The 25507-nt window shown below is 35.9% G+C and overlaps 2 protein-coding genes across 2 annotated transcripts; both read right to left on the bottom strand.

Annotated features, from left to right (window-relative positions):
* Nucleotides 1–646: 646 nt before the first annotated feature.
* LOC111991861 (probable N-acetyl-gamma-glutamyl-phosphate reductase, chloroplastic) lies at nucleotides 647–7341 on the bottom strand. Its single transcript, XM_024023671.2, is given in 19 exon segments — nucleotides 647–882; nucleotides 1020–1156; nucleotides 1159–1165; nucleotides 1271–1399; nucleotides 1719–1808; nucleotides 1903–1922; nucleotides 1925–1981; nucleotides 2887–2967; nucleotides 3066–3126; nucleotides 3790–3836; nucleotides 3839–3908; nucleotides 4749–4820; nucleotides 4948–4998; nucleotides 5138–5224; nucleotides 5399–5506; nucleotides 6076–6146; nucleotides 6149–6215; nucleotides 6607–6663; nucleotides 6774–7341. Coding segments are annotated over 17 exon segments (1170 nt in total). The 5' UTR covers nucleotides 6661–6663; nucleotides 6774–7341; the 3' UTR covers nucleotides 647–882; nucleotides 1020–1058.
* Nucleotides 7342–8555: 1214 nt separating this feature from the next.
* Nucleotides 8556–25160, bottom strand: LOC111991852 (kinesin-like protein KIN-12D). The gene is made up of 37 exons (XM_024023663.2): nucleotides 24223–25160; nucleotides 23690–23845; nucleotides 23510–23593; nucleotides 22460–22579; nucleotides 22255–22368; nucleotides 22069–22161; nucleotides 21721–21881; nucleotides 21555–21629; nucleotides 21372–21459; nucleotides 21234–21292; nucleotides 21061–21124; nucleotides 20906–20971; nucleotides 20641–20823; nucleotides 20003–20107; nucleotides 19665–19900; nucleotides 19442–19511; nucleotides 19009–19074; nucleotides 18674–18718; nucleotides 18507–18586; nucleotides 18292–18373; nucleotides 16325–18031; nucleotides 15754–16206; nucleotides 12165–14927; nucleotides 11975–12082; nucleotides 11765–11886; nucleotides 11602–11689; nucleotides 11354–11428; nucleotides 10931–11173; nucleotides 10708–10806; nucleotides 10427–10501; nucleotides 10277–10335; nucleotides 10068–10179; nucleotides 9816–9926; nucleotides 9480–9650; nucleotides 9328–9393; nucleotides 9108–9227; nucleotides 8556–8898 (listed from the first exon to the last, which is right to left on the bottom strand). Exons 1-37 carry the CDS (start codon nucleotides 24889–24891, stop codon nucleotides 8761–8763), a joined length of 9126 nt encoding a protein of 3041 aa, XP_023879431.2. The 5' UTR covers nucleotides 24892–25160; the 3' UTR covers nucleotides 8556–8760.
* Nucleotides 25161–25507: the final 347 nt, after the last annotated feature.

Raw genomic sequence — 25507 nt, 5'->3', positions numbered from 1 at the left:
GAAAGTGATTTTTTCCCCCTTCAAATACCGCCGAAGTCCAAAAACATTACCTGACTTACTTTATGATCGGACCTCAATGACTTACATTCTAATGAGCAGTAAGATATACATACAGTCGAGATCATAATCAAAAGAATTGTGCATAATCATTTCTAGTTGGTAAAAGATCGTCCCCATTGAAACGAATCAATTTCATGTTCAGATTTAAATTATACAACTTAAAAATGTACAGAGTACCATGTCATTTAAAATTTTATTATAACATGACTTAATGAAAAGTACACTTTTCTGCCAGCTCTGGAAGAATATATTCTTCTTGGGATGGAAGGGAGATTGACATCATGTTAACGTGGGCGCAGCTTCTTTTCCGCCATTTACATATATGCTTAAATCTATGTTTATGAATAAATCCTGCCATCAATCTGTTTGATTTTTCAAGTATCATTCATTTTACCATCCTATTATTGTAGTAATTTCCATCTAGTTGTTTTATATGACAACATAAACCTCCGCTTGCCCACAAGTGATTCTCACAATCTACTGAGATTTTCTTTTGATTCTCACTCATCAACCTCATGGATGATTGTTTACAGTTAAAATTTGCATCCAATCAATATTATTAATCTGATGAGGAACTGAAAAGAAATTATGGAAAGCAGAATTGTGATTATTTTGCAAAATTCTGTGCACTGAATCAGGGTGCTACATTTAAATAAGCATTAATTCCCAAATGTGACTATTATTCATGATCAAACACGATCAAATCAATCATACATAATTTCTAATAGAAAACGCTATTCTAACAATACTCTTTCACTAATGAGTATTACAGAACAAACAGTATTAAACTTACGCCATAGAGAGATTCCGCAACATCATTTCCTGCGACAAACAATGAAATGTCACTTTGCAACAACCTTGATAGAGTTTAATCAAAACAAGTGTCAATCCTCAATAATGCTTAACAGTTAAAAGAGATTGCTTAACCAAATAGACTGCACAGTTGAATACAGACTCACATGCTTTAACTCTTCCTGAAAATGGAAATAATGAGTTTATTAAGGAAACAAGGGCTGGTACAGAAGCCCTGTATTTTCTGGATATCCCATCATCACATTGAGATTCTGTAAAGCTTGACCTGAAGCTCCCTTCACAGATTATCAATCTGCAGCAAGTTTCTAAGAGCTTAGCCAATGATGATCATGAAGATATACATTTTATAATAGAAATGGATAAATTTGAACATAGAAGTGGATGAAAATATACATACAACTGAAGTAATTATTGCCCTTCCTGGAATTCGATCAGGAAGACATTTATAAAAACAGTAATTAGATCCTCGAACATTATGAGTGCGAGGGACAACTCCTCTCTCCAACAGAACTACAAATTCTTCATCCTGCAACAAAAAAATAAATAAATATGGAAATCCCACTCGTTACCTAAGAAGCAGACTAGAATATAAAGCCAAGACACAGTATATACATCAAACCATGTGCATGCTATTATCAGGTGAAGGTTGAAACTGAGACCAAAAGTATGCCCAAGGAGACGCAAGTTTATCTATAATTGATGTCTTAAAATTTATGTGTGCCTGTTGTGTGCATACACCATAATCATTCTATTTTATGCTCAATTCAATCACTTTAACTCCTTATGATGATCAATGATGGATCTGACAAGTAGCTCACCCACTGAACTACAATGAAATGGTATACCTCATAAGAGATCTTCAATTGTTGATATAAGTCCTCAATTGTTACACCTGGAGCCATTTCCAAATATATTGTTGATTGCATACCACGGATCTAGAAGACAGAAAAGGAATAAAATACTTTAGTACTTTGAAAGAGTTACTGAAGATAGAGAAACATAAGAATTTAACAGGATATTAATTATTACCATTGGCATTAGGTGTGGTAAAACTGACAGTTATTTTTTGAATTTGCAGCATCAGAGAGTCCCTGTTCAATTTCTGGAACTGCATTTAATACATATAACCAAGTTTAGTGTTTCATGTCATCTAATGAATACAAATATAGTGCTCAAAGTCACTAATTACCTCCTCAAATAAGCACAAAACTATTGACCAATTAAATAGTTCTAAATTAGACAAAAGAAATAAAAAGAGAAGACCAAGACAGCCAATTCAAAACCATAAAGCACCCAACTGAAGACTGAAATTGATCAGCAAATTCCGCCTATTATGTCTGGCCACCTAAACCAGTCATACATGAGGATTTGTTTTATTCAAGCAACATAAACTTGCTCCAGAAACAAGAAGACATGATAAGTAACTTCTATCTACAGTGCCAATCAAGAACACGCTAGTCTCTTTTCCATTAAAGTAATCCTAATTTTTCTCTGATTGGGGAATTTCTATATAGAATCTACCAATTAAAACAGCATGTCATACCAAAATTTCCTCCACCCTATATATTCTCTTCCAATAGTGTATGTCAAAAGTTAGCCTCAAATTAAGACTCCCCTGCAATAAGGGAAGATAATGCAGTATTCAACTTTGCAAAAGAACCGATATTCATGACTGAAACATAAATCAGTGCAGTTTATCAGTGGACAGTTCTTGCACACTGCACACTGCACACTGCATAGACCCATGAGTGGCATTTTCGAAGTCATTTAACATAATGCCCCTAATCGTCAGTTCATCCTTGAACATAATGGTCAAAAGGCTGGCCATTTTCTCCATCAGGGATGTCTTTTGTCATTGCCTAGGTAACATTTCTTTAAATATATATATTTTTAGCTACATGTGTTTAACATATTTCACTAAGCTTATTAATAACATTATTATTTACAATCCGTGGCTAGTCCTTCCATGAAGCATCAACACATATTTCAATTTTTAAAAGAATAAAATCTTACCATGGCGATGCCTGGTAATTCCATAAGAATAAATTCCTTCAGCTATTTCAGTGTACAAATTTGCCTCTTTGGCACCACGCCCTGCATGGTGAACCAGGAGCAAAAGCCATGAAACAATGCACCAAGAATATTGAGCTAAGAATTTTAAGGGAAAAAAAAGGAGGTGAGAAAATGCTAACCTGCACCACTCACACCAGATTTTGCGTCAATAATGATATTTCTATATTCAATGAGATTAGCCTGCAAGCCAAACAGCAAGCAGAAAAACATCATCAAAACTGTAAGGCATAGAAGTGATCAATAGGAGTCCTAAATCTAGAGGCCATGCACATTTCAAATATTTCAAGCCTGCATATCGCCATATCCTGGAAGTCCAGTCTCTCTTTTCTTTTGATAAGTCGAAGGCCAGTGAAACAAGTTAAACTCTGAAGATTTATTTTACATTAGAATAAAAAAGTAGTTAGGGAAGCTAAGGTTCCAATAAATTCACTTGATCCTTTTACATTACTTATTGATTTATTTCTTCCTTATTCTTTTTTTCTCTTTTTTTTTTTGGAGGGGGGGGGGGGGGTGTTTGCTTGTGTGCTTGCATAGGTTTGGATTATAGAGCTTGAGGGAGGACCTTCAAAGCATGCATATATATTTCCTCTCTGATTGTTATCCTGTGTATTTATTGAGTTTGTCTCCGAGATTCATTCTTAAATACTTAAATCATTAAATTTTCAGTCAACTAATCACAAGCACAACTCTCATACATTGCTTTCATAGATGTATTTAGCAATTTAAAATGACTCAGCATAAACTTTCAAAGACACTGCCAAGTAATTTACCCAACTGCCTCTAAGGACTTAATGACCCATCCGACATGCAATATAGAGTAAACACAGGATAGTAAATGCACACCTTTATCAAAGGAACAAGAGGAAGTTGAATGGATGTTGGATAACACCAGGATTAGCAACTAGGCGTGCACTTTTAATTTCCTCTCTCAAAACCTCTGTCAAACCATATACAACTTCTTTCTGCATCCAGGTAATGAAATACTCATTTACATGAAGGAAACAAACCATGAGTTTACAAAATAATTTGTAAATAAGTGTAATTAAAATCAAGCAAGAAAAAGGGTGCAACCCTAGTACACATGAAATCTATGAAGTAAGTTAACCATAAAAAATAAAAATAAAAAGTTCAAGGATAAGGATGCCAGAGTTTCATGCTTTAGTACCCTTGCCCCACAACAGAATGGACTTAATGACAAAATACTAATTGTGCCAGTAGAAATTGGACGCCTTCCTGTCAAGTGGAACTCTAAGCATGCTCAACTTCTATCTAAAAAGATTGAGGACAAGGAAGTGCAAACTTTGTCTCAAGAAAACAGTTTCAATTGAGGGTAATCAAAAAATTATTTTCATGAATATGTCCTTTTTAATTGCAAACATCACCTCAGAATCAAGTACATACACAAAAACAGAGATCGAAACACTAGTGGCTGTAATGCAATTTATATAAAGCTTGAGGATCTGAACCACCAGCCAAACTTTTTGACAAAAATTCAATATCAAACATAAAAAACAAGAAACTCACAGGCAAGTACCTCTGAATTTAAGAAAAACTTTCGTATGGTCACGAGTTTAATTTTGACCCCTAAGATTTGGGCTTCCATGTACAATTGAAGATAGATAGTGAGAGAACTGAGAGAGACAGAGACAGAGATAAAGACAGAATAAATTCACATTCTCCCATTACCAAATAGCTTCGTATGCACCCCATTCAATGAGAAGGAAATATACTTGGGATAAGAAAATTCTCAACACTTGATGTGAAAGACAGGTCTAAGTACCCAGAAGAAAACCGTTACCTACCTGCAAATCTGGTGCTCTGTGTGCCTGACCATACCATTCTTCATATTCAGATATATCTCGCAGCCGGAAATCCTGTGGCAACATAACATAAAACTTTGACGTAAGCAAAACAGAAAGTTTTGAAATTACGACTAGATTCATCTAAACACAACCATAATAAACAAACACTGAACAAAATAGGGCTTATGCAAATGCTTACTGCAGAAAGATCAACAATCTTCAAACTCCTGGGAAGTGCTTTGATGATTTCCTGTGATTTAACATTTAATCATACAAGTTGTTAGTAAAAAGAGAGGGAAACTAAAATTGCATCTCAATACAAAAAACATTCACCAGGCCTTGAAAATGCAGGTCACAGATCAACCTATGAAGAAGGGAATAATAAAAACCTGAGTGGTTCCATGCGGCAAACAACAAAATACAGCATCCACATCAGAAAAGTTTGCATCCTTGATTGCAACCATATCTGGCAAATCCTGCATATATAGAGGAAGTCAAGCATTATACTTTCGTAACGAAGAATTGAAAACCATGCTGTAAAAGCACACACTATCATCAAATTATGTTGAACCTCAATTATTAAATCGAAACCTTCAAAACTACCAAGTGCAATGATACCATAGGAGATATTTAAGGGAAATTTATCGTACTTGAGTGACCAAATGAGGAAACACTGATCCAATTGATTGGCCAGCTTTTCTGTCAGCAGTCATCAGAGTAATGCCAAAGTGGGGATGGTTTGCCAGTAAACGAACAATCTGCCAAAAAGATCATCGTATACTTTTGTCAAGTGAAAAAAAAAAAAAAAACTTGAATATGGATAAATTTACAGTAACTTATCAGAAAACAAAATAAAGGAGATGGCTAAATTTACAGTATTAAATTGTTTAACCCATCCCAAACACAGACATTCAAATGATTGGGTGAAGTTAAGAACTTTGGGAAAAAAAAAATCCTCTCAAACTTATGTAAGATCTTTTTTTAAAAACTCAAAAGTGCGTTCATGGCAACTTTTTGTGTTAGCACAAAAGATTGTGGTTTATCAATTTATTTCGACATAAATGAATGTCTTCTTCCTAGAGCTACTATGTACTTGCCTAGCATACATTAGTAAAGATATTCAAGACAAATTGAAATAAAAAATAAAAATTAAGAGCAAGTTCTAAGGTGATGTTCTCTCCTACTCCAATAGCAAAATTTCAAAGTTGACTGTTTTAGCTTCAAATAGCTTCTACCTGCCAACCCACACACACATACACACACCAAAACAGACCAAAAGAAACAGCATATACTTGTTTAGAAAGAGGTTGTAAGTGAGGAACTATACCTCAGAACCAGTGTAACCACTAGCTCCAAGAACACCAATCCGAACTGCCTTTTCTGTCTTCTGGGTTTGGCATTCACAGCACATTTAACAAACACCTTGCCTTCATTTTGCTTCTTAACCATTGAAATCCTTGATTCGTCCTGCATTTTAGTTACATAACTTTAAAAAGAACACAAATTCAAGCAAAGTCAAAACCCCCACTAATTCCCAACGTTCAAACTCCATACTTGGTCAAAGATATGAACTTTCCAAATACCATGCAAAAACCCAGAAAGTAAAAACATAACTACGTTTTTTTTTTTTCCCCTCCCAGTTTGGTGGCTAAGAAAATTGACAAAAGAAAAAGAACGAAAATTCCCAGTTTCTTTTTCTCTTTTCTGGGCTCTGAAAATAAAAATCAACTCAATTAAGCCATATACTTGTATCAGGCTGACTTCATTGTACTTCAATGTCCAAAACTCAGAAATTTAAGTTTTGTTTCTTTTACTACATTTTCTCAAGAAGCATACAGAAAGCTATACAAATACAAACCTTCCAAAAGCACCCAGTACCAAAGAAGTTCGAAGTGAAGCTTGCAGTGCTCATTTTCTGTCAGGGCAAAAAAAATGCAAGAGCGTTTTAAAATCAGAGAATAAGCTCTCGCACATGCATATATATATGTAATAATTATAAATATGTGGATATAAAGAGATTTTTACCTTTATGGGTGTTCTTGGAATTTGATGCTTAATAATTTGAAGGAGGTAGCTTTTGCTCTGGGAAAGAATAAGAAACTATATGCTTTTGTAATAGTGACAATGGAAAGAGGCTTTTCTTTTGGTTTTGGGTGTCTAGGCAGAGGCAGAGGCAGAGAAGAGAATATAAATGGCAAAATCCTTGAAGAGAAAACCTGAAAGTGGTAAAGGGGTTTAAGGTAAAACTGTGAGAATCTGGTCAAAATACAAAACACAGAGAGAAAACAGAGGGCTAGCAGTGAGCTTTGAAGAGTAGTGGAAGTCTCTTTCTTTCTTTTTCTTTTCTCTTTCTTTTTTTTTTTCTTTCCAAGAAAGTCTCTTTCTTTCTTTAGTTGCAGTACAAATACATTCCATAATTGTCTTATGTTGCTAAATGTAATTGACCGCCACTGGATGAATTGTGTAATCAGTTCTGATATCTGACTCAGACCAAATTATATTTATTGTGCATGTGTTGTATTGCACTTTTTTGTTGAATTTTCTCTCCGTTTGGCACTCTGCCCCTACCTTATTTGCCAACATAAAAATGTGTAAAAACTGATGTCCAATAATAAGCATTTTGTTTACCCTCTTGGTTTTGGGATGGTCATGCCCATTGGGGGTAACGGGTACCCAATCCGACGCAAAAGTTGGTATCATGGGTAAAGACACAGAATTGAAAGTGGATAGTCAATGAACATATGATGTCATTTATACATAAATTCGTCAAAGTTGATCAATTTTTTAATATACAGGAGAAGCAATCAAAGAGAGAGAAAGAGAAAAGACCTGTATTATAAGCCATCTTTCAAGAGCAATCTCTTATGCACCGAACCCATCTCTGTTTCTGTGTGTGTGTGAGATTACAAATTTGAATCATAAAAGGAAGCAAAAGCTGTTCGTTTATGTACTAGAAAGAATGTCAGATAAGATAGTATACTACTAGATATCAAAAAAAAAAAAAAAAAAAAAAAAAGATAGTATACTACTAAGACTCTGATTCATTGTCATATCATATAGTAAGCGTATCTCTCAAAAATATCATATATAGTAAGCATAGTTTATGGTTTATCAAAATTTGAGAAGAATTAGTTTTTAGTTTAAAGAAATTTGGATGCAAAATCACATCTTTATCTTATTTATTTAAAAATTTATTAAGAAAATTTTTTTTGTTCAAATCAAGTTTAGATATCAAAAAATCCAGATAATAATCAGATATTAAGATCTGGGTATCCATAGGTAAATAGTTTAGGTTAGGTTTGGGTATTTCCAATCCAAACCCGGTCTGTGGCCATCCTTAGTTAGGTAGAAAATTTGAACCTTAGATGCTTTTGTTAAAAACACTAAGAAGTGTCAACCAATTGAACTACAAGTTTAGCTACTTTAGACCTTCACTTTCATTATCTCTGGACTCACTGCTCAACATGGGAGATCCATATTCAAGGAGTATACCATTACAGACTATCTATACTATGTTGAGTGATGACCCACAACTCAACTCTCTTTCCTGCAGAACTTCTCAACTTTTTCATGGAGGCAATAGATATTTGCAAGTTAAAGACCAATCTAGAGTTTAGTTTGTTGAACTCAAGTTCGCAACTACATTATGCAAACATCAATTTGGTATGAATAGTTTATCAGTTTGGGTGTGGATGTTCAATTTGGACATCTTGTTTGGACTACTAGATGTATCTTCTTAATTTCCTGGTATAGATAATTATGTTAACATATGGGACAAAGACCTGCACAAGTACAAAAGAATTATCATTTGATTAAACAGCTCAACCAACCAAATTAATACTGATTTTCATTGAATTATGATCATATGGGAATATTTACACAAAAAACAAAAAGAATTGATATACAGCTCAATGAGGCCAATCAAATGAAGATTAATTATATACACAGAACTAAAAAAATACAATTGTTAGCAAAATGCTAAGCACAGATCCCCTATCACCCCATGCATGCTTTATCGATCCAAGGCAGAAAGAAATGTAGCTTGGGATACCCTTCTTGGATTTTGACAAGTCTCATCCGTCCTTGAGTTTATTGGTGAAGGTTGTGGAATAAGATCACTCAATCGAAGTCTTTCATTGGCAATTTTGTTCTGTTGAAAGAAAAACATATGTGACGATTAGCCATTTTTACTAGTTCCTGTATCATGTCAACTTTTGTTTTTTTGACTTTATTGGTAAGTTACACACATACAAAACAGACAGGCTGCTTAACCACTCAGGTAGAGCACAAGACATATGTTTTTTTTTTTTAACAAGAAACCACTTGAACTAGGGAATGGGATGTTTATGCTCTGATTACCTTATACTTCAAATCTTGCAATTCTCTTTCTAGTGTAGTAACACTATTCTTGAGCTGCTCCAGGGCCTCTTCGGCATCAGAGGGACTTATATTGGATACTGGCTTTGTTATTCCAGCTGCCTGAGAGTTTAGATCAAATTAAAAGAATTTTCCATGTGTTGGCAAAAATATTTAGTTGAGGTTTGCATTGAGAAGGAATTAGCAATTAATTTTCACATACCTTTAGGATACTAGTACATAAACCCAATAATCGCTGTGCTAACTGCACCTTCTCCTCCTCAGTTTCCTGTAACAAATTTGGTTGGCTGTTTAGCCTTCAACTCTAATTATTGATTGGGCATACCCACCTGTGTGCTATGTGTGTTTACTAACCTTCAGTTTCATACTCAAACGCTGCTCCTCATCATAATCAATATAGGGATTCCTTCCAATGGAAGCACGCAAGCGAGCAAGCTCCTCCTTGACACGTGAAAGCATAACCTCCGTTCGCCTCAGCTTAGTGCTAAGATCTTCATTCTGAATTTTTAGGATGTTGTTTTCTTCCTGTTGCATTATTGAAATCCCATTATAACATTAATTTGGAGCGAAAGGGGAACATTTTGAACCACAAATATTTCCAAGATGTTCAATAAAAGACTTGGCACAGAAGGTTCTGAAAAGGAGAGTTGATAAAACGAAATCAAAGTAATTATATTGACAATATCTTACCTTGATTTTTGCATGGTGGTGAATGCGCTGATGGATGTTTTGCTGACCAGACAGCTTTCTTACTTCCTCTTCAAGTTCCATTACCTTCTGCTTATGATTTACATTCTCCATCTACACAAATGAAAGGAAGTAAGGCCAAAAACCTGATGAAAAATAAAGAAAAAGAAAAAGTAATACCACTTTGTACAAGGACCATCCCCCCTCCCCCCAAAAGAAACAATAATAAAAAATAATAAATACAAACTTCTCAACCTTCAACATTTCGTTTTCTGTCTTAAATAACTGATCTCGCTGCCTGAGCTTTTCCAAGGCAATTTGTGCAGATACCATTTCAGCTTGCTTTCGATCAATTTCCTCAAGCCATCTGGAAGATAAGGCTCAACAAAGTTAGACAAGTAAAGATAACAAAAGAACTGATAAATAATTATACATTCAGTAGTTTTGAAGTAACAGTTGCCCACCCTCGCCTCTCCTCAATAAATTCATTAAGCTTCTTCTGTAGGTTAACTACTTCCTGCTCCTGAATGAAGGATGCAATTTCAGGAAAAAAAAAAAAAAAAAAAACTAGTAACAATTGAACCTAGTTTTGGTAGTTCTAAAGATGAGAATACCTTCTCTTGAGATTCCAAACTATGAAGTCGAGCCTTTTCTGTTATCTTATGCACTTGCTGATTATCCAACAGTGACTAGCAATACAAAATTGGAAATTTGAGATAAGCATAATTGTGAAAACTAAGAATAAAATCTATTTGGAAGTTGATCTCATCATCCACAAGAAGGAATTCCTGAAAAGGATGGTAATATATAAATTCTGATACCACATATATTCCAAGTGGCAATATGTAACAAAAGACACAACAGAGTAAAGAAAACATAGGATTCACAAATTTACCACATAATTGGTCATATCCAACTTTACTCCCAGTAGGTCTCTGATTACATCATGGGTCATGCTCTCAGCAGCAGCTAATCTGGCATTCAATGCAAATATCTGCATTGCCCAGAACAAAAGGTGACAATCCGAAAAAGGAACATAAAATATATGGGCAAAAGACTAATATATATCTCCAAACTGTTAGAATTTGTAAAATCCACATTGGTAAGTCAAAGGCTACCTCTTTCTGTCGGCTTACTGCCAAATATTCAAGCTCCTCAATATGCAATTTTGCAGCACTAAGCTCCTCATCCCTCTCGGATTTTACTTGCTGTGCCAAGCCCAATCCAATGCATTTAAAAGGGGAACCAGAACCCCTAGACTTTGTGGCGTACTTCTCTGACTTGATTGATGAAGAATTCATGACTTGGGTGGAATGTCCTTCAGGCCTAACTTGTTCAGCCATGGCTTCCAATGTCTTGAACTGTTAAAATTTTCATATTTACATTATTGTTAACAAAAATATGAGAGAGATAAATTACTAGGGTCTAGTCCTATGAATGCCACACCTCTTTATAGCAGAACAAATCTAGTTCTATACATGCCAACCAACCCCTTTACAGCAAACAACAAAATCTAACCAATCTTAAAATTTCTGGCTTACCTTTTGCTTATATTCACTAGCCTGTGCCTCAGCATGCAAATTAAGTTCAGAGATATGTGCCTTGAGTTGAGCAATCTGTTAGATAATAACAAAAGTATAAACTTCTAATGCAAAAAAACACATTAAAAACAATTGAGTCCAAAGTCAGTTTAGAAAATTTGGTTTGACCGACACAGGCTTAAAACAAAGTTAGATAATTTTACGGAAGGAGCAACAAACAAAAAAAAAAAAAAAAAAAAAAAAATCACCTCTGCATCCTTTTCTGCTATATCCCTTTCAAGAACTTGTGAATGCTTTAAGGCTTCTTGAAGGTTTTTGTCTTTCTCATCCAAATACCTATAGTTAATCAATAATTCAGCAATTACGCATAACCTAAACATTCTTATTTACAGATCCAAAATAATTTCTTACCTTTTCATGTCAGCATCAGCATTTTTAACATTCAGCATCTGATCTTTTACAGCATGAAGCTCTGTTTCTAGCTCTTCTCTTTGCAACTGTTGCCGTTCAGCTTCGTCTTTAAGCATGTCAACCTAGCAAGTGGAAATCAGTGAGGCATGATAACAATAAAAGTACAGGTGGAATGTGCATAATATGACTCAGTTCTCTTTCAAAGCTTACCTTGCTTTCCAATACATTTATAGTACATTCTAGCTCTTCAACAGATCTCTCTAATAGTTTAACCTCTGCCTCCTTCTCTTCAGCATAGATCTTTCTTGATTCAGCTATCTGATGTTGATGTAATAAATTAAAATTAGACATGAAAACAATCGAACATTTCACAAAGTTTGATAGTTAAACTAGCTTGTACCTGTTGAGCTTCCATAGCAATTGCTTCATTTTCATCAGCCAGTGCCTGTGCCCTTTCAAGTTTTCCCTTCCAATTATGCACCTCAACCTGGAGAAGATCCCTCTCACTAACAAGTTCATTCATATTGCTCATAAGGGATTCAATTGAATCATTCATTTGGCCAAGTGCATTACTCATTTCTGACAGCTCTATCTCTAATCGCTCATTTATCTTGCTTTTCTCTGTTAATTCCTCCTCTAGAGAACTTTTTTCTACCAAGGATTCTTTAAAGCAAGCTCCCAGCTCAAGATTTTCACTGGAAAGCAACTTTAAAGATTCACGTTCTTTTGAGAGATCCAACTCAAGCACAGATATTATGTGTATTTTATCCTGCAACTGAGCTTCAAGCATTTGACTATTAGAAAGAGCCTGATCAAGCTCGCCTGTTTTTACCGCAAGCTCATCTTCTAATGCCTCCAAAGAAACCATTATTTCCTCAATTTCATCTTTTTGATCTTTCGTATTAGATGCGGATTCTTGCAACATGCTCAGATCAAATAACAGTCCTTTTAAAATGTCTTCCTTTCTTAATAACTCAGTATGAAGAGTTGAATTTTCTTCTACAAGTGCCTTAGCATGGCACTCCAAGCAGTCAAACTCTTCCATGAACTTCGATATCCTCTGTGTGTTTTCAGACATCTCTTGGAACAATTTATCTGAAATAAAAGAGCTTTTTTCATTCAGTATGGTCAGTAATCTGCTACCTATCATATCAACAGTTCCCACTGTATCAACACATTTCATAATATTTAAGCTTGAAATGGAGAGGAATTCATGCTTAATTTTCTTGTGAGAGCAAAGTTCATTTCTTAAGAAAGCATTCTCTTCCTTCAGTGAATTTACATTGTTAATATAGTTTTCCAAATCCTTGCTTTTCGAACATAACTCCTCAACAATGACAGATTGAGAATGTTGAAGATCTTTCAGTTCAGCATTTTTCATTTCTAGATTAGTCTGTAGACTGACAATGTCACTCTCTAACGAGAATATTTCATTTTGCAACCTGTGTTTGTCCTTATCAAAGACATCTATGCGGCTCAAAGATGATTCAAAATCAGAACTTCTCTTCTCTAAATCTTGAAGAACCAAGGTGTTTTCAGCCTTCAACTTAATTATCTCATTTTTCAATGATTCATTCTCATCCACAAAGTCACTCATTTTGATTAGCTCTGCATTTTTCATGTCCAACTCAATTTGAAGCTTGTGTGACAAGTTTTCCAGCACACAAATATTCTTCTGCAACTCTTGGTTTTCTTGATCAAGGGCAGAAATTTGACTGGAGGAAAATTCTAATGCAGTTTCCTTTGTTTTGAGATCTTTTTGTAGTTTTCCATATTCAGTTTCTAGTGATTGAACTTCATTCAACAGCCGCACCTTTGTCTCATTGACTTCACCAAGTTCACCTTTCAATGCATCATTTGAACAATTAACATCCTTCAGCAACTGAATATCTTCTTCGAGAGTCTTGTTCACTTCCTTCATCTGAGAAATTCTTGAACTGCTGAGGTTCAGCTCTAACAACAGGTCCTTCCTCTCCATTTTTGTTTCTTGAATTTCTTTTTGTAGAAGTAAGACCTCAAATTCCTGGTCCAGTAAAATTTTTTCCTTCAACTCTGAGTCAACGTTGAAAATAATTAATTCTTTCTTCAAATTCTCAAGGAATGAACAACATTTAATTTGCTCTCTTTCTGCTTCAGCTTTCTGGAGAGCCATCTCTTCTAATGCTGAAGCCAAGATAAGTGACTCAAGGTCTTTGGAGCACCAGTCTACCACAAAAAGATCAGCTTGAGATTCAAGGGCCTCCTCTTTATATTTGAGCGTTTTCTCCTGATCCAGAAGGTATGACAAGACATCTGTTTTACTCAGGTCCAACTCCTTTATTAAAATTGCAAGTTGAGATCCCATATAATTAGACCTTTGCAACATCAACTCCTCTTGGAGCTGCAGGTCTGATATTTTTTTCTCAAAAGTGTTTAGCTTGACACCGAGCTCCCCAGTTTCCTCTTCCTTCTGTGAGATTCTATCAAAACTATTCTTGATGTCAGCCAGTAGTTTCCCCTTGAGGATTCTACACATCTCAAGTTCTTTTCTTGACTTAATATTGTGTTCTCTCAAATCAGCTATAACAGAGTTTGATACACACACACCATTCTGAAGCAAACCATTCTCTGCATTCAGCCCAGTGACTGTTTCCAACAAAATTCCCATGTGACAGAGGTGAAGCACTGACACAGCACAGTCCTTCACAATTATTTGGGACCAGACATCCTCAAGCCATGAGCGCACCAACTTTGTCGAGGTTAAAAGCAGAGACTTCATGCAGTGGAAGTCACAGCCTAAAGACATGAAGTTTTGGTAACATGTAGTGTGAACCTCTTTGATGATATCCTCAAATTCCATTACCAGATCCCTTGTTTCTGTCAAATGGGTGCCAAGCTGCTTTTCAAGGCTTTCAAACTGCTGGTGCTTCACATCATTGATGGCCTGCAAGCTCTGGACCTCATCCATTAATAGACTCTTGTCATTGACTAATTCGACTTCCCTTTCCTTCATTCTTTCTACATCCAACTTCATTTCTTCATTTGCTATCACCAGTTTATTGATAATAATATCCGCATCTTTCATAGTATCTTGGGCCTCTTCAAATTTGGCAATGATACAAGAAGCCTCTGCGGCTTTTTGAGCTGCAACTATCGTTGCATCACCAACTTCAAGCTCAAGCAACTGTAACAAGATATTAGAATAAAGTTGATTAATGTGTTGAATGCTGATAAATACAGAGATCAATGGACATTAAATATGTCCCCCCAATGGCATGAAATTTGGAAAAGAGAGGGGAATTGATGGACGAGTTGTTTACTATGTTCAAAAGCATGAAGTTTGAGAGAGATAGAGAGACAGGGAGCAGATTTATGAAATCATGTGAATCCAGATTATATACGATTTATTATCCATATCAAAAAAGGTTTATTTTTATCTAGAGAACCACCCCCCCCCCCAACAAAAAAAATAAAAAGAAAGATCAAAAGAACAAGAAGTTGATAGAGGTGTGTAAAAAGTAACATTTGTTTCAATGTATCCAAACCCATGAATGAAAACAGAACCAAGCACAGTTATACAAAAGATGATGCAGGGAGCACAACCAGAATTATTTCATAATTTTTCTTATTTGAAATCCCAGATTTTCACTTTGAATTCAGATTTTATTTTTGAATTTTGAATTTAGGCTTTAATGTTGTTAAAGATTTATGGAATGTAATTGGGGCTTGATGTACTACTTGAAACTATTAAGAAGAGGCTCTATGAATAGCTTTGAAGCAATGCAATTTGAAAAGAAAAAAAATTATGAATTGAGATGTTTATCTAAGGCTGGTGGAGATTCCAAGAACCCTTAGGTAGTGAAGCTGGGGATTTCAGGTACATTCTAGGTGGTGAAAACTAGGATTTGTCCTGATCTTTTTTTCTTTTCTTTTATTTCTCTTATTTTTGCAAAAACGTCCTGTATCAAGAGAATTTGAGACAACAGATGTAGAAAGACATAACAGATTACCTCTTTAGTCTGACACCATTGAGAGCCAGCTTCTTCCACAGTTTTTTCAAATGCATTTAGCCTATGACTGAAAGCTTCCATCTTGAGTCTAGATTGCTTTTCATAGTTACTCATAGCTGCTTCCAGTGTCAGTACCTGAGTCGTAAGGCTTTTCATGCTTTCCTGACTTTGTTTCTCAGACATCCACATCTGTTTTTTCTCGTCATGGAGTTTTACCATCTCAGCTTGCACCTCCTTCAAGCTTAAAAGGGCAGATTCGATTTCCTTTTTCAGAAGTATAATGGTGACATCTCTATTAGACACGTCCTTGAAAGTTCTGGACTTCATACTTTTCCCACCATATGAACAGCAGCACTCTCTCTTCCCCACTTCAGAATATTCAGATGTCACAATTCTTTGGTCTTCAACAGGATTTAAGTCTATGTCACTTACTTGACTTGTTTCAGTATCTGTCTGCAACAATTTCTAGATTAGCAACTATTAAACCAACACCGTTCAAAGACCACAACTACAGCATAGATGTTAATTAACGTCAAGGCTAAGGCTGTCTACCAGAAGGCAAGAAGCTTACCCGTCCTTCACCATTGCCATCAAAAGATGTAGAAACTTCTTGTGAATCATTCCTTGCAGGACTTCCACAATTCTCCACATACGTGCTCATGCATGACTGGAGTGTCGATACACCTGATTTTAGCTCAGCCAGCTTCTCCCTTGTCATCAAAATGTCATTCTCTTGGATAGCTTTGATCTTTTGTTCCATAGCACAAGAATGCTCCTGCTCCTCGGAAAGTTTTTCTAGTAATTTAGCACAGTTTCCCTCTGACACTGCTAGTTCCTCTCTCAGAGATTCAATACATTTTTCTGCTTCTTCAATCATAGCAACTTGATCGTTGACAAGGGCATCCTTCCTCAAGTTCATCTCTGCTGATTCACTAAGCTGGAAATCCTTGTGGTTTAGTGCATCAAGGTAACTAAGATTCATTTCTGATAATCTATTCACAATCACAAAAGCAACTGTAGCACAAACTGACGCTTTTCCATTACGATCTTCTGCCAGTTTCAATTTGTCCTCCAGCTTTGCTATCATAGATGTCTTCGTGGTCAACTCGGATGTCAACCAGAGAATTTCTTTCTCCTTTTCACTCCACTCCTGCTGGTGTGCTTCAGTAATAGCCAGGGCTGCTCCTCTTAGAGACTTCAGCATGCACTCCACATCACTTTTTTTATTGTGTGCATCCTCTAAACATCTTCTCAGTTCTTCAATCAATAATTCCTTTTCAGAGATCGTTCTGATCATCATGCCAACTTGTTCAGATATCCATATCCTTCTCTGTGGAAAGGAGCTTGATATATGTTCAAGCTGATCAGAGGCATTGATGAGTGCCTCATGCCCATCAGCAAGAACTTCTTCAAACTCACAGGTCAATAGTTCCCATTCTTCAGACATTGTTTTTAGTTCCCCATCTTTCTCTGCAAGCTCTTGATTTAAGCTTTTGTTATCTTCAGTTATGAGATACAGTTTTTCCTTCAACTCTTTCAATTCAGTCTCCAAAATTGTTGTAGTCTTTTTCATCTCTATTTCTTTCAAATGACTATCTTGGACTTGCTGCTGAAGTATTGCAAGTTCTTCCTGCATACAGACAATCACTTCAGCAGTTTCAGCTTCAGCCTGCCTGCGAACTTCATCCATTTCTTCTTCATTGGACACCTGATAGTCACGGTCACTTTGGTACCAATTATTCAGTCTCTTGGCCTTTTCAAGAGAATGTTGCATCCTCTTCAATTTTGCCTGTAAGGGGGAGTCATCACTCTCAATATGGGTAGAAGGTGAGTGATTGTGTAACTCTTTAATAGCAAGCTGCTCCTTCAAAGCTATAATTTCAAGCTCTAGTTTACTCAGAAGCTGCAGATAATAAGTGTTTGTATTCCTCAGGTCCTCCATCTCATTAATCGAAAGAATTTGCTGTGACTCAAGAGCTTCAGTGACGGACTTTGCCTCTTTCAATTCACATTTGGCCTCTTCACATTGTTGACTTATCAGTAAAAGTTTTTCGTTTGCTAGCTGAAGATCTCTACTCAAGCACATTGCCCTTTCATCCATCTCACGACAAGATGACCTCTCTTCTTTAATAATCATCTTTAATATATCCAGTTCCAGCTGCAAATTCACCATTTCTTCTGCATGTTTTATGATTAGAGATTCATTCTCCTCTTCCGAGTTCTCATTTTGGACTGCCTTGAACACCTGGTGTTCAACAGCTGGACTTTTTACTGAATCCTACAAGAAATTTTGTAACCACTAATAGGTCAGAAAATGGCATACACTTTTGTGAGTTAACACACAACTAAGTGAAGAAACATCCATTAAAACATAAGCCAAGGACAATTTATTGGTAATCATATAGTATCAAATGAATTAGGCTCATGGAGTTCATTTTGTCAAAGCCATTTTGTAATCTCCATCATCTTGGCTTTCTTTTTTCTTAGTCCATAAAATTAAGCAAGCCAAGTTGAAAATAAACTTAAAACCAAAAGTACCTTTGTGGTATTGACAATTGCATCTCGTTCATTGGGTTCAGATCTTATATTCTCTAACATAGAGCGTAGATCATCTAATTCTCTGCAGAACATAGGAGAAACAATTTGCAGAAAAAATTAGGCAAGTCACTGCAAGATTAGCGGCTCCAATCTGCAAAGAAGTTCAACAAAATTGAAAGTGGGAGAAAATGAACTTATAGGAGCATCAAACTTACCTACTGAGTTTTACATTCTCTTCTAAGCAAGAGTTTAATCGGCACCTGCATTCCTCTAACTCATCAAGAGTATTTTTCAACTGAAACCAATGAGAAATGTGAAATATATAAGCCAGTACTAAAGAGGAAACATGTTAGGATGTACATATAGAGACAGAAATTGCAACCTCCAAGTGGGGAGAATTATTTTCTTTGCTGCTGCATATATCTTCCTGTATCAATGAAAAAAGAATATAAAATCTATAAATAAAAGGACAAACAAATCCAAGGACAAAAAATTAAATTAAAAATTTCTAGTTCTACGATTGTTATAGAATAAAAATGAGGTAAAGGAAAATGCTTTACATCAATTTCTTTCCTTTGACCGATATTTCTGAAAATGAAATGAAGTTGTTTGTACCGAGGGTTCAAATCCCTCTCTTTCCACTATTGTCAATTACATATTAACTGTTTAAGGAATGGAACACATGAAAAATTAAATAAGGTAACCATATTGACCAACCTTAGGCTGCATATTAGACTTTGGATCGATACACTGCTTAGCATTCCCATCCAAAAATTGAAGCAACTGCAAAAACAAAGGTCTTTTAGTTCATACAGGCTTCCAAATGACATTCCAAAACAAAACAATATGTACTACTTGTATCTCATAAAGATGTCTGGGTTGACTCAACACACATTTTAGGACAATAATATTTAAATGATTTAGTCATTTCTCATCTCATACCAATACTTCCCAATATTGCTCAGCTATTGAAAACTGTGAAGATATCAAAAATTTGAATTCTTTGTAACTGATTGTTATAAAGAGCATAATAGTAAAGTGAATGGTTTTTATTATTTGACTTTTGACCAAGGACTATAAGTTGGAGACAGACAAATATGGAAATGTGGACTATAGATATGACACAGAGGGAGTATTATTCTACACACACCTGATCCCGCAGCATGGACACTTCAACCAGGAGTATCTCTCTCTCCCCTTCTTCATAGAACTCTTGAAATCTATAAATGCCACAATAAAGAAACTAATAACACTAATAATGATACAGAGCATTTTGCACTGTTTATTGTTGAAGAAATAACACTAATAATGATGACAAAAAGGATAATATGAATTATAATGATAATAATAGTCATAATTGTACTTATTATCACCTTCTAAGTTGGTCTAAAAGCCTAATATTCTCCAAAGCAAACCGAGTTACTTCGGGATTTCTATCAACTTTAGCTTGAAGCAGCTGAACCTCCTCAGAGAGTGCTTTATTCTCTTCCAGTAAATAAGCATCTGCAGGAATAGAACCTCCAAGAAGTGACTCCATTCTTTGAATTTTGTCTTCCCGAAACTTGAGCATCATTTTACTACACCTAGTGTCTTCCTCTCTTTGACGAACCTAAGAAGCAATAATTGATAGCTCATTAGACCAGATTTGGAAGGGAAACCTTATATATTAAAATTTATAAAAATAAATAAATAAAGCCTCTAAAAATAATACCAAGCGGTTCAACTGTTCAACTTCGGCCTCAAGTTGCTTGATAGAAGTTTCTGCCATCTGTTCCCTTCTCAAGGCACCAGCAAGTGTTGTTTCCAAAGTTTTCAACTGATTCAGTATTATTCATTGGCATGTTACGATTGGTAATATATGGAAAACCAACCTCATGGAATGTTTGAGAGTGGAATAGTGTGCTTCAAATAGAAAATTAAAAAGCAAAAGAGAATAAGTGAATTAAAGAGCCAATACTTACTTTAAATGCATTTCAAATCAAACAGCCACAACTTACTTTAAATCTCTAATTATAGTAATCATAATATTAACAGCAACAACAACAATAACAAGAAAAATAATTATTTTTATTAGCAAAACCCATCAATAATATTTTTTGGTTAACTCGATAGTTGGGGGAGAGGGAATTTGAACCTTGAATGTCTCCAATGGAAAAACCATAAGGGGCCAACCAGTTGAGCTACTTGGCAATAACAAGAAAAATAATAATAATAATGATGATGATGATGTTGAATTAAATTATGAAAAAATTGTAATTATTGGAATATCAGTCGAATCATTCTAAAGTTTCTTTATTCAAATGTCAAATTGTTTTACTGAAATATTATAAGCCTAACAAAGCAAAGTACCTGTTTGGTAGACATTCTAACAATGCCTTTTGATTCATACCCAAGTGAATCAACAACATGCTGTTGATCCATGTCACAAATGTCTTCTATACAATCATTTTCTTGTTCCTGAGTTGCGTCTTTTGTCACACCAAATGACAAAGATCTGGAGACATTATGACGTTTAAGTAAAGAGAGCTCCTCCTGTTACAAAATTACCCAATGATTTTGAATTCAAACCTTTCTACAAATTAGAACTTGCAATAACACAAAAGATTCATATCACCTTCAACAGTCGTATCTGGTGTTGCAGTGCAATAACATCTCCTGAAGAATCTTCATTAACCACAGCCTACACCAGGAAGGTAAAAAAATATTAAGACAAAAATAAGATGTCGAGAATATTCCACCATACAGCATAGGTAACAGATAGACTTTTACATTGTTCTGAATAAGTTTTGCTCGCTGAGCAAACTTAAGAGTATTCAGTGTTTCAGCTGCACAGCTGCAAGAATAAAGGATTAAAAAAATAAGAAAAAAAGGCCCATTGCACATTTATGACCAATTGTATGAGTTGAAATGAAAGAAAATCAATTAAAAGCAAGTAAACTAACCATATAGAAGGGCTGACATTTGCAATGATCATTGTCTTTGAGTTTCCACCAAGTGAATCCTGCATTTTGGTTTGTGTCAAGTCTAACATCATAACCAAGAAACATAAGACTGAGAAAGGCAGAGGGGAAAAAAAGAACCTGAAGAAGAAAAGTTAGCCTTGAATCTCTATATGGAATATGTCTCAGCTTCCCATGTGCCACATCCACTAGAACCATTATTACATGACTGCAAAATGCAAATGTAAATCCATAATATTCTAACAAAGGGCTCATCTGAACAACCCCATTGGCGTTAGAGAATTAAGGTAACTTAAGTATTACCCCAAAGTAGACAATGACTTATTAATGTTAGCAGCTTCCTTTAAACGCTCACCCTCGGCACCAGAAGTTTTCTGCCTATTAAGGATAATCAAGTTAGCAGGGGTGACCCTCATCAAGTATGTGCTGAAGTATATATAGTTGAACAAGCTCAAGTATGATGACTTACCTCTCTGAACCAGCAAGATCAACTAGGTTTAATCTTGCAAACCGTAGGTTAGTTGTGGAATCTTTTTCCCATCTACTCTCAATTACACATGTAAATACACTATGAGAACGACTACTCTCTCTATTCATATTTGTAGCTGCAACTCTCCTATTTGAAGAACCCTATGCACAAGAACCACAAATACATGTTTGAGAAACCAAGATACCAAAGCAAGAATATGCATACACACTCCGATAAGTGTGCACACCTGCATATACATATGTGCACAAATGCATGTGTGCATGCACACACACATATTGAGAAATTTAGTTGCCTCAAACTGAACCTTTTAGTTCATAGATTAGTAACCTGAGTTAGAAGCCTTAGAATATCGCTCACAGTCTGAACTTCAAATTCAGAGAGATTTTCCACATAGACACCCTTCTTAACATCCTCCCGCAGCTATTAAAATATCACAAACAAAAAAAGAAATACTAAGAACAGCATGAAGAAAAGAAAACTAGGGTAGCATCATGCACTAAGAACTAAACTTACCAGCAAATTGGTAGACGAGGGATCAAGGAGATCCGTTATTTGCTCATTGTATATCTCCAAGAAAGAACATTTGCAATTGTATTTTAGTCTTTCATCCCTTCTAATTTCCTCTTCCTACAATTAGAAATAAGAATGAGAAATGTATATTGACCACAACATAAATTCTTAAGCAAGATGAAGCAAAAAAAAAAAGTGCTAAAATTACAGCTTCAATCCTTGCAAAGAGGAATTCAAAAATGCGTGGTGTCATTCCACGATGTGGACTGGGCTTGAGTTCTAAATCTTCAATCTCTCCAAGCATTGTATGTGTCTTCCCACTTCCTGTCTGCATTGCCAAACTCATTCATTTATAATTGGTTTAAAATCTTAAAAAAAGAAATACTTGTATTATTGATTTCTAACTGAAAAAAAAAAAGGCTTGTGTCTCAGTGGCTTAACTTGTTATAGCTGAATAAAAATGATCATTGAGTTCTAGGAAATTAGAGAATACTAGAGTAGAGCATACAAGTATATAATATCCCACCCTACAATCCTTATGTCCCTTTTTTTTTTATAAGTAAGAATAAATTTATTGAGAAGAGACTACTTCATGTACAAAGGACACAAAGTAGCCAAAAAATTTACAACGAAGAGAGTTATGTACAAAATGGCAAAGACTATAAATGAAGCAATAGAGTTCTAAGAAAAAAGGTTTGTGTCTCAGTGGCTTAACTTGTTATAGCTGAATAAAAATGATCATTGAGTTCTAAGAAATTAGAGAATACTAGAGTAGAGCATACAAGTATATAACATCCCACCCTACAGTCCCCATGTCCCTTTTTTTTTTTTTTGATAAGTAAGAATAAATTTATTGAGAAGAGACTACTTCATGTACAAAGGACACAAAGTAGCCAAAAAAATTTACAACAAAGAGAGTTATGCACAAAATGGCAAAGACTCTATAAATGAAGCAATAGAATGGCTAGACATATGACCCCAAACACAAGACCACCCATAAAAGGAGCTAATAAAGGTTTCTAACAACTGAGACCTTGTACTCTCCTCATCTTCAAAAGTGTGCCAATTACATTCCCTCCATATAGGGTAGGCAATATATGCGCTTTAATTGAAACACTCTGGAAGTGATAGAATCCAAACCTAGTGTCAAGACCTACAGGCCAAGAACAGTATCTATATTGCTTTACCAACAGTATATACAACTTAACTGCTATATGATGCAGTGAATATCTCAATATCCTGTGTTTTAGGTAAATACCTGACCATAGGCAAACATGCAGCTATTGTAGCCCGAAAGGCAATTCTCTACCATTGGCAGACCAACCATCCTAAAAAGTGTTTCCTGCAAAACCAACAATAGACAAAAATAAACAAACTATGTAAAGAGATTTTAATAAAAAGAACCATTCCATTAATCTTCCATCATCTCTAATCAAACCTGGTCCACTGTTTCACATGCTACATGGTCAAATGTAAATCGAGTTTCTGGTTGCCCAATCCAAGTAATGCTTTGAGCACTTTCTTGCTTCAAACACCTATTGTAACCCTGTGCACTCCGTTCCATGCTATTGAGAGGACGGACACGTATGAGAACCTAGACAAATTCAAGACCCATCAGCATAAAATTTCAAACTATCACTTAAATTTTTTTCCAAATTCTACATACCCAACTCAGAGTTCCCCTCAATCATCATAAAAAACTTATTAATATTCTCAATACATCATTAAATCAAAATCGACAATCACTATTTCAGCACATATTAAACCTCATTCCAAATACTATATGTCATGAAACGTACTCCAATTTCAAACTCTCACTTAAATTTTGCAACTTCTACATACCCAATTCAGATCTCCCCTACATTATCATAAAAAAATTATCAACATTTTCAATAAATCAACATTTCAGCACATATTAAACCTCATTCAAAACACTATATGTAGTGCAATGGTACTCCAAATGAACCTTACCTGTACATTGTGTTCCATCCAAAACGACGGGTCTTCTTTAAGATCAAAGTAAGGCACTTCCACACTATTAACGACAGTAGCTGGACCACAAGAAATGGGCATTCCTTTATACAATGCAGCAAAGTTCCCGGCACGAGCACCACCACCAACACTTCCATCAACCCCCCTACTCCGAAACCCCGAACTCGGAGGCTTACTAACACTCTTAGTCGGCGTGCTCTGAGTCGAATTGCTCTCTGAATAACTCGAATTAGCCCTTCCCACCGTCCGGTTCGCCCGGGGAGTCATACTCACCAAACCCCCATTCCCAACTCCTCCTCTCACTTGAACCGAACTACTCCCTCCCTCGTCGCCATGAACCGAACCGGCTTCGTGCTTCTGAGCCCACCCGAACCGTTGCTTCACCGAAACCCCAACGCCGTGCTTGTCCGGAGTACGAAGCGGCAACGAATGGTCAGAGCTTCTGCCCTTGTTCGCCTTCGTCGGAGTCCTCTCGACCTTACTCTCTTGCTTAGGGTTTTGAACCGGTTCTTGGATTGCGTTGAGCGGAGGCCTCGACGAGTCGGTGCCGGTCTGAATCGGCGCCGAATCCTTAGGGTTTACAGGCACATTCTCGATCTCCTCGCTCTTGCCGGAATTCCGGCGCAAGAATTTGAAATCCTTCAACATTCTAAGAAGTAGTAGGAATTGGAAAAGTGCGAAAAAATTTCGTGGATTTGTGATTTGGAAATTGATTGAATTAGTGAGCGAGTGAGTGAGTGAGTGAACGTGTACCTGAAAGAGGAAATGGAAAACAGAATCCCGAGAGTTCGAATTCTTTGAATTCCTGAAATTTCTTTTTTTGGAAAAATAGAGCTGAAGTTTTTGTTTTTCACTGTGTTTGGTGAAAATCTAGTAGCTCTAGATCTTCATGATTAGTCTTCTCTCTCTCTCTCTCTCTCTCTGTGTTTTTCTGTGTTGAGTTTAAAAAGTTCATTTTGAAATGAGAGCGAGGGGTTTTTGGATGGACGGTTGAGATGTGATCTGGATTTGAAATTGGAGACATGTCGCGGTTTTTGGGATTTGAATTGCAGGGGCTTTTTGGTCAAGGAAATTTGCGAGGGCATAATTATGGATCAATTTTGAAATTTCAACGGCTAGGTGCGGACGTGGCGTTGGGCTATGGACCTATATTACTTTTATTACGCAAGTATTTGTCGGAAGGGTAGGAGATCAAATGCGTTCAAGACCAGAGTCCCGGTTCTGAAATCGCCTTGTAATTTTGTTCAAATAAGTTAAAATAAAT

The sequence above is a fragment of the Quercus suber genome, unplaced genomic scaffold (assembly GCF_002906115.3).
Source record: "Quercus suber isolate HL8 unplaced genomic scaffold, Cork oak 2.0 scaffold_87, whole genome shotgun sequence".
In the NCBI taxonomy this organism is placed as follows: Eukaryota; Viridiplantae; Streptophyta; class Magnoliopsida; order Fagales; family Fagaceae; genus Quercus; species Quercus suber.
Note: the sequence above shows the minus strand (reverse complement) of the source record. Positions and strands in the feature narration are given on the sequence as shown.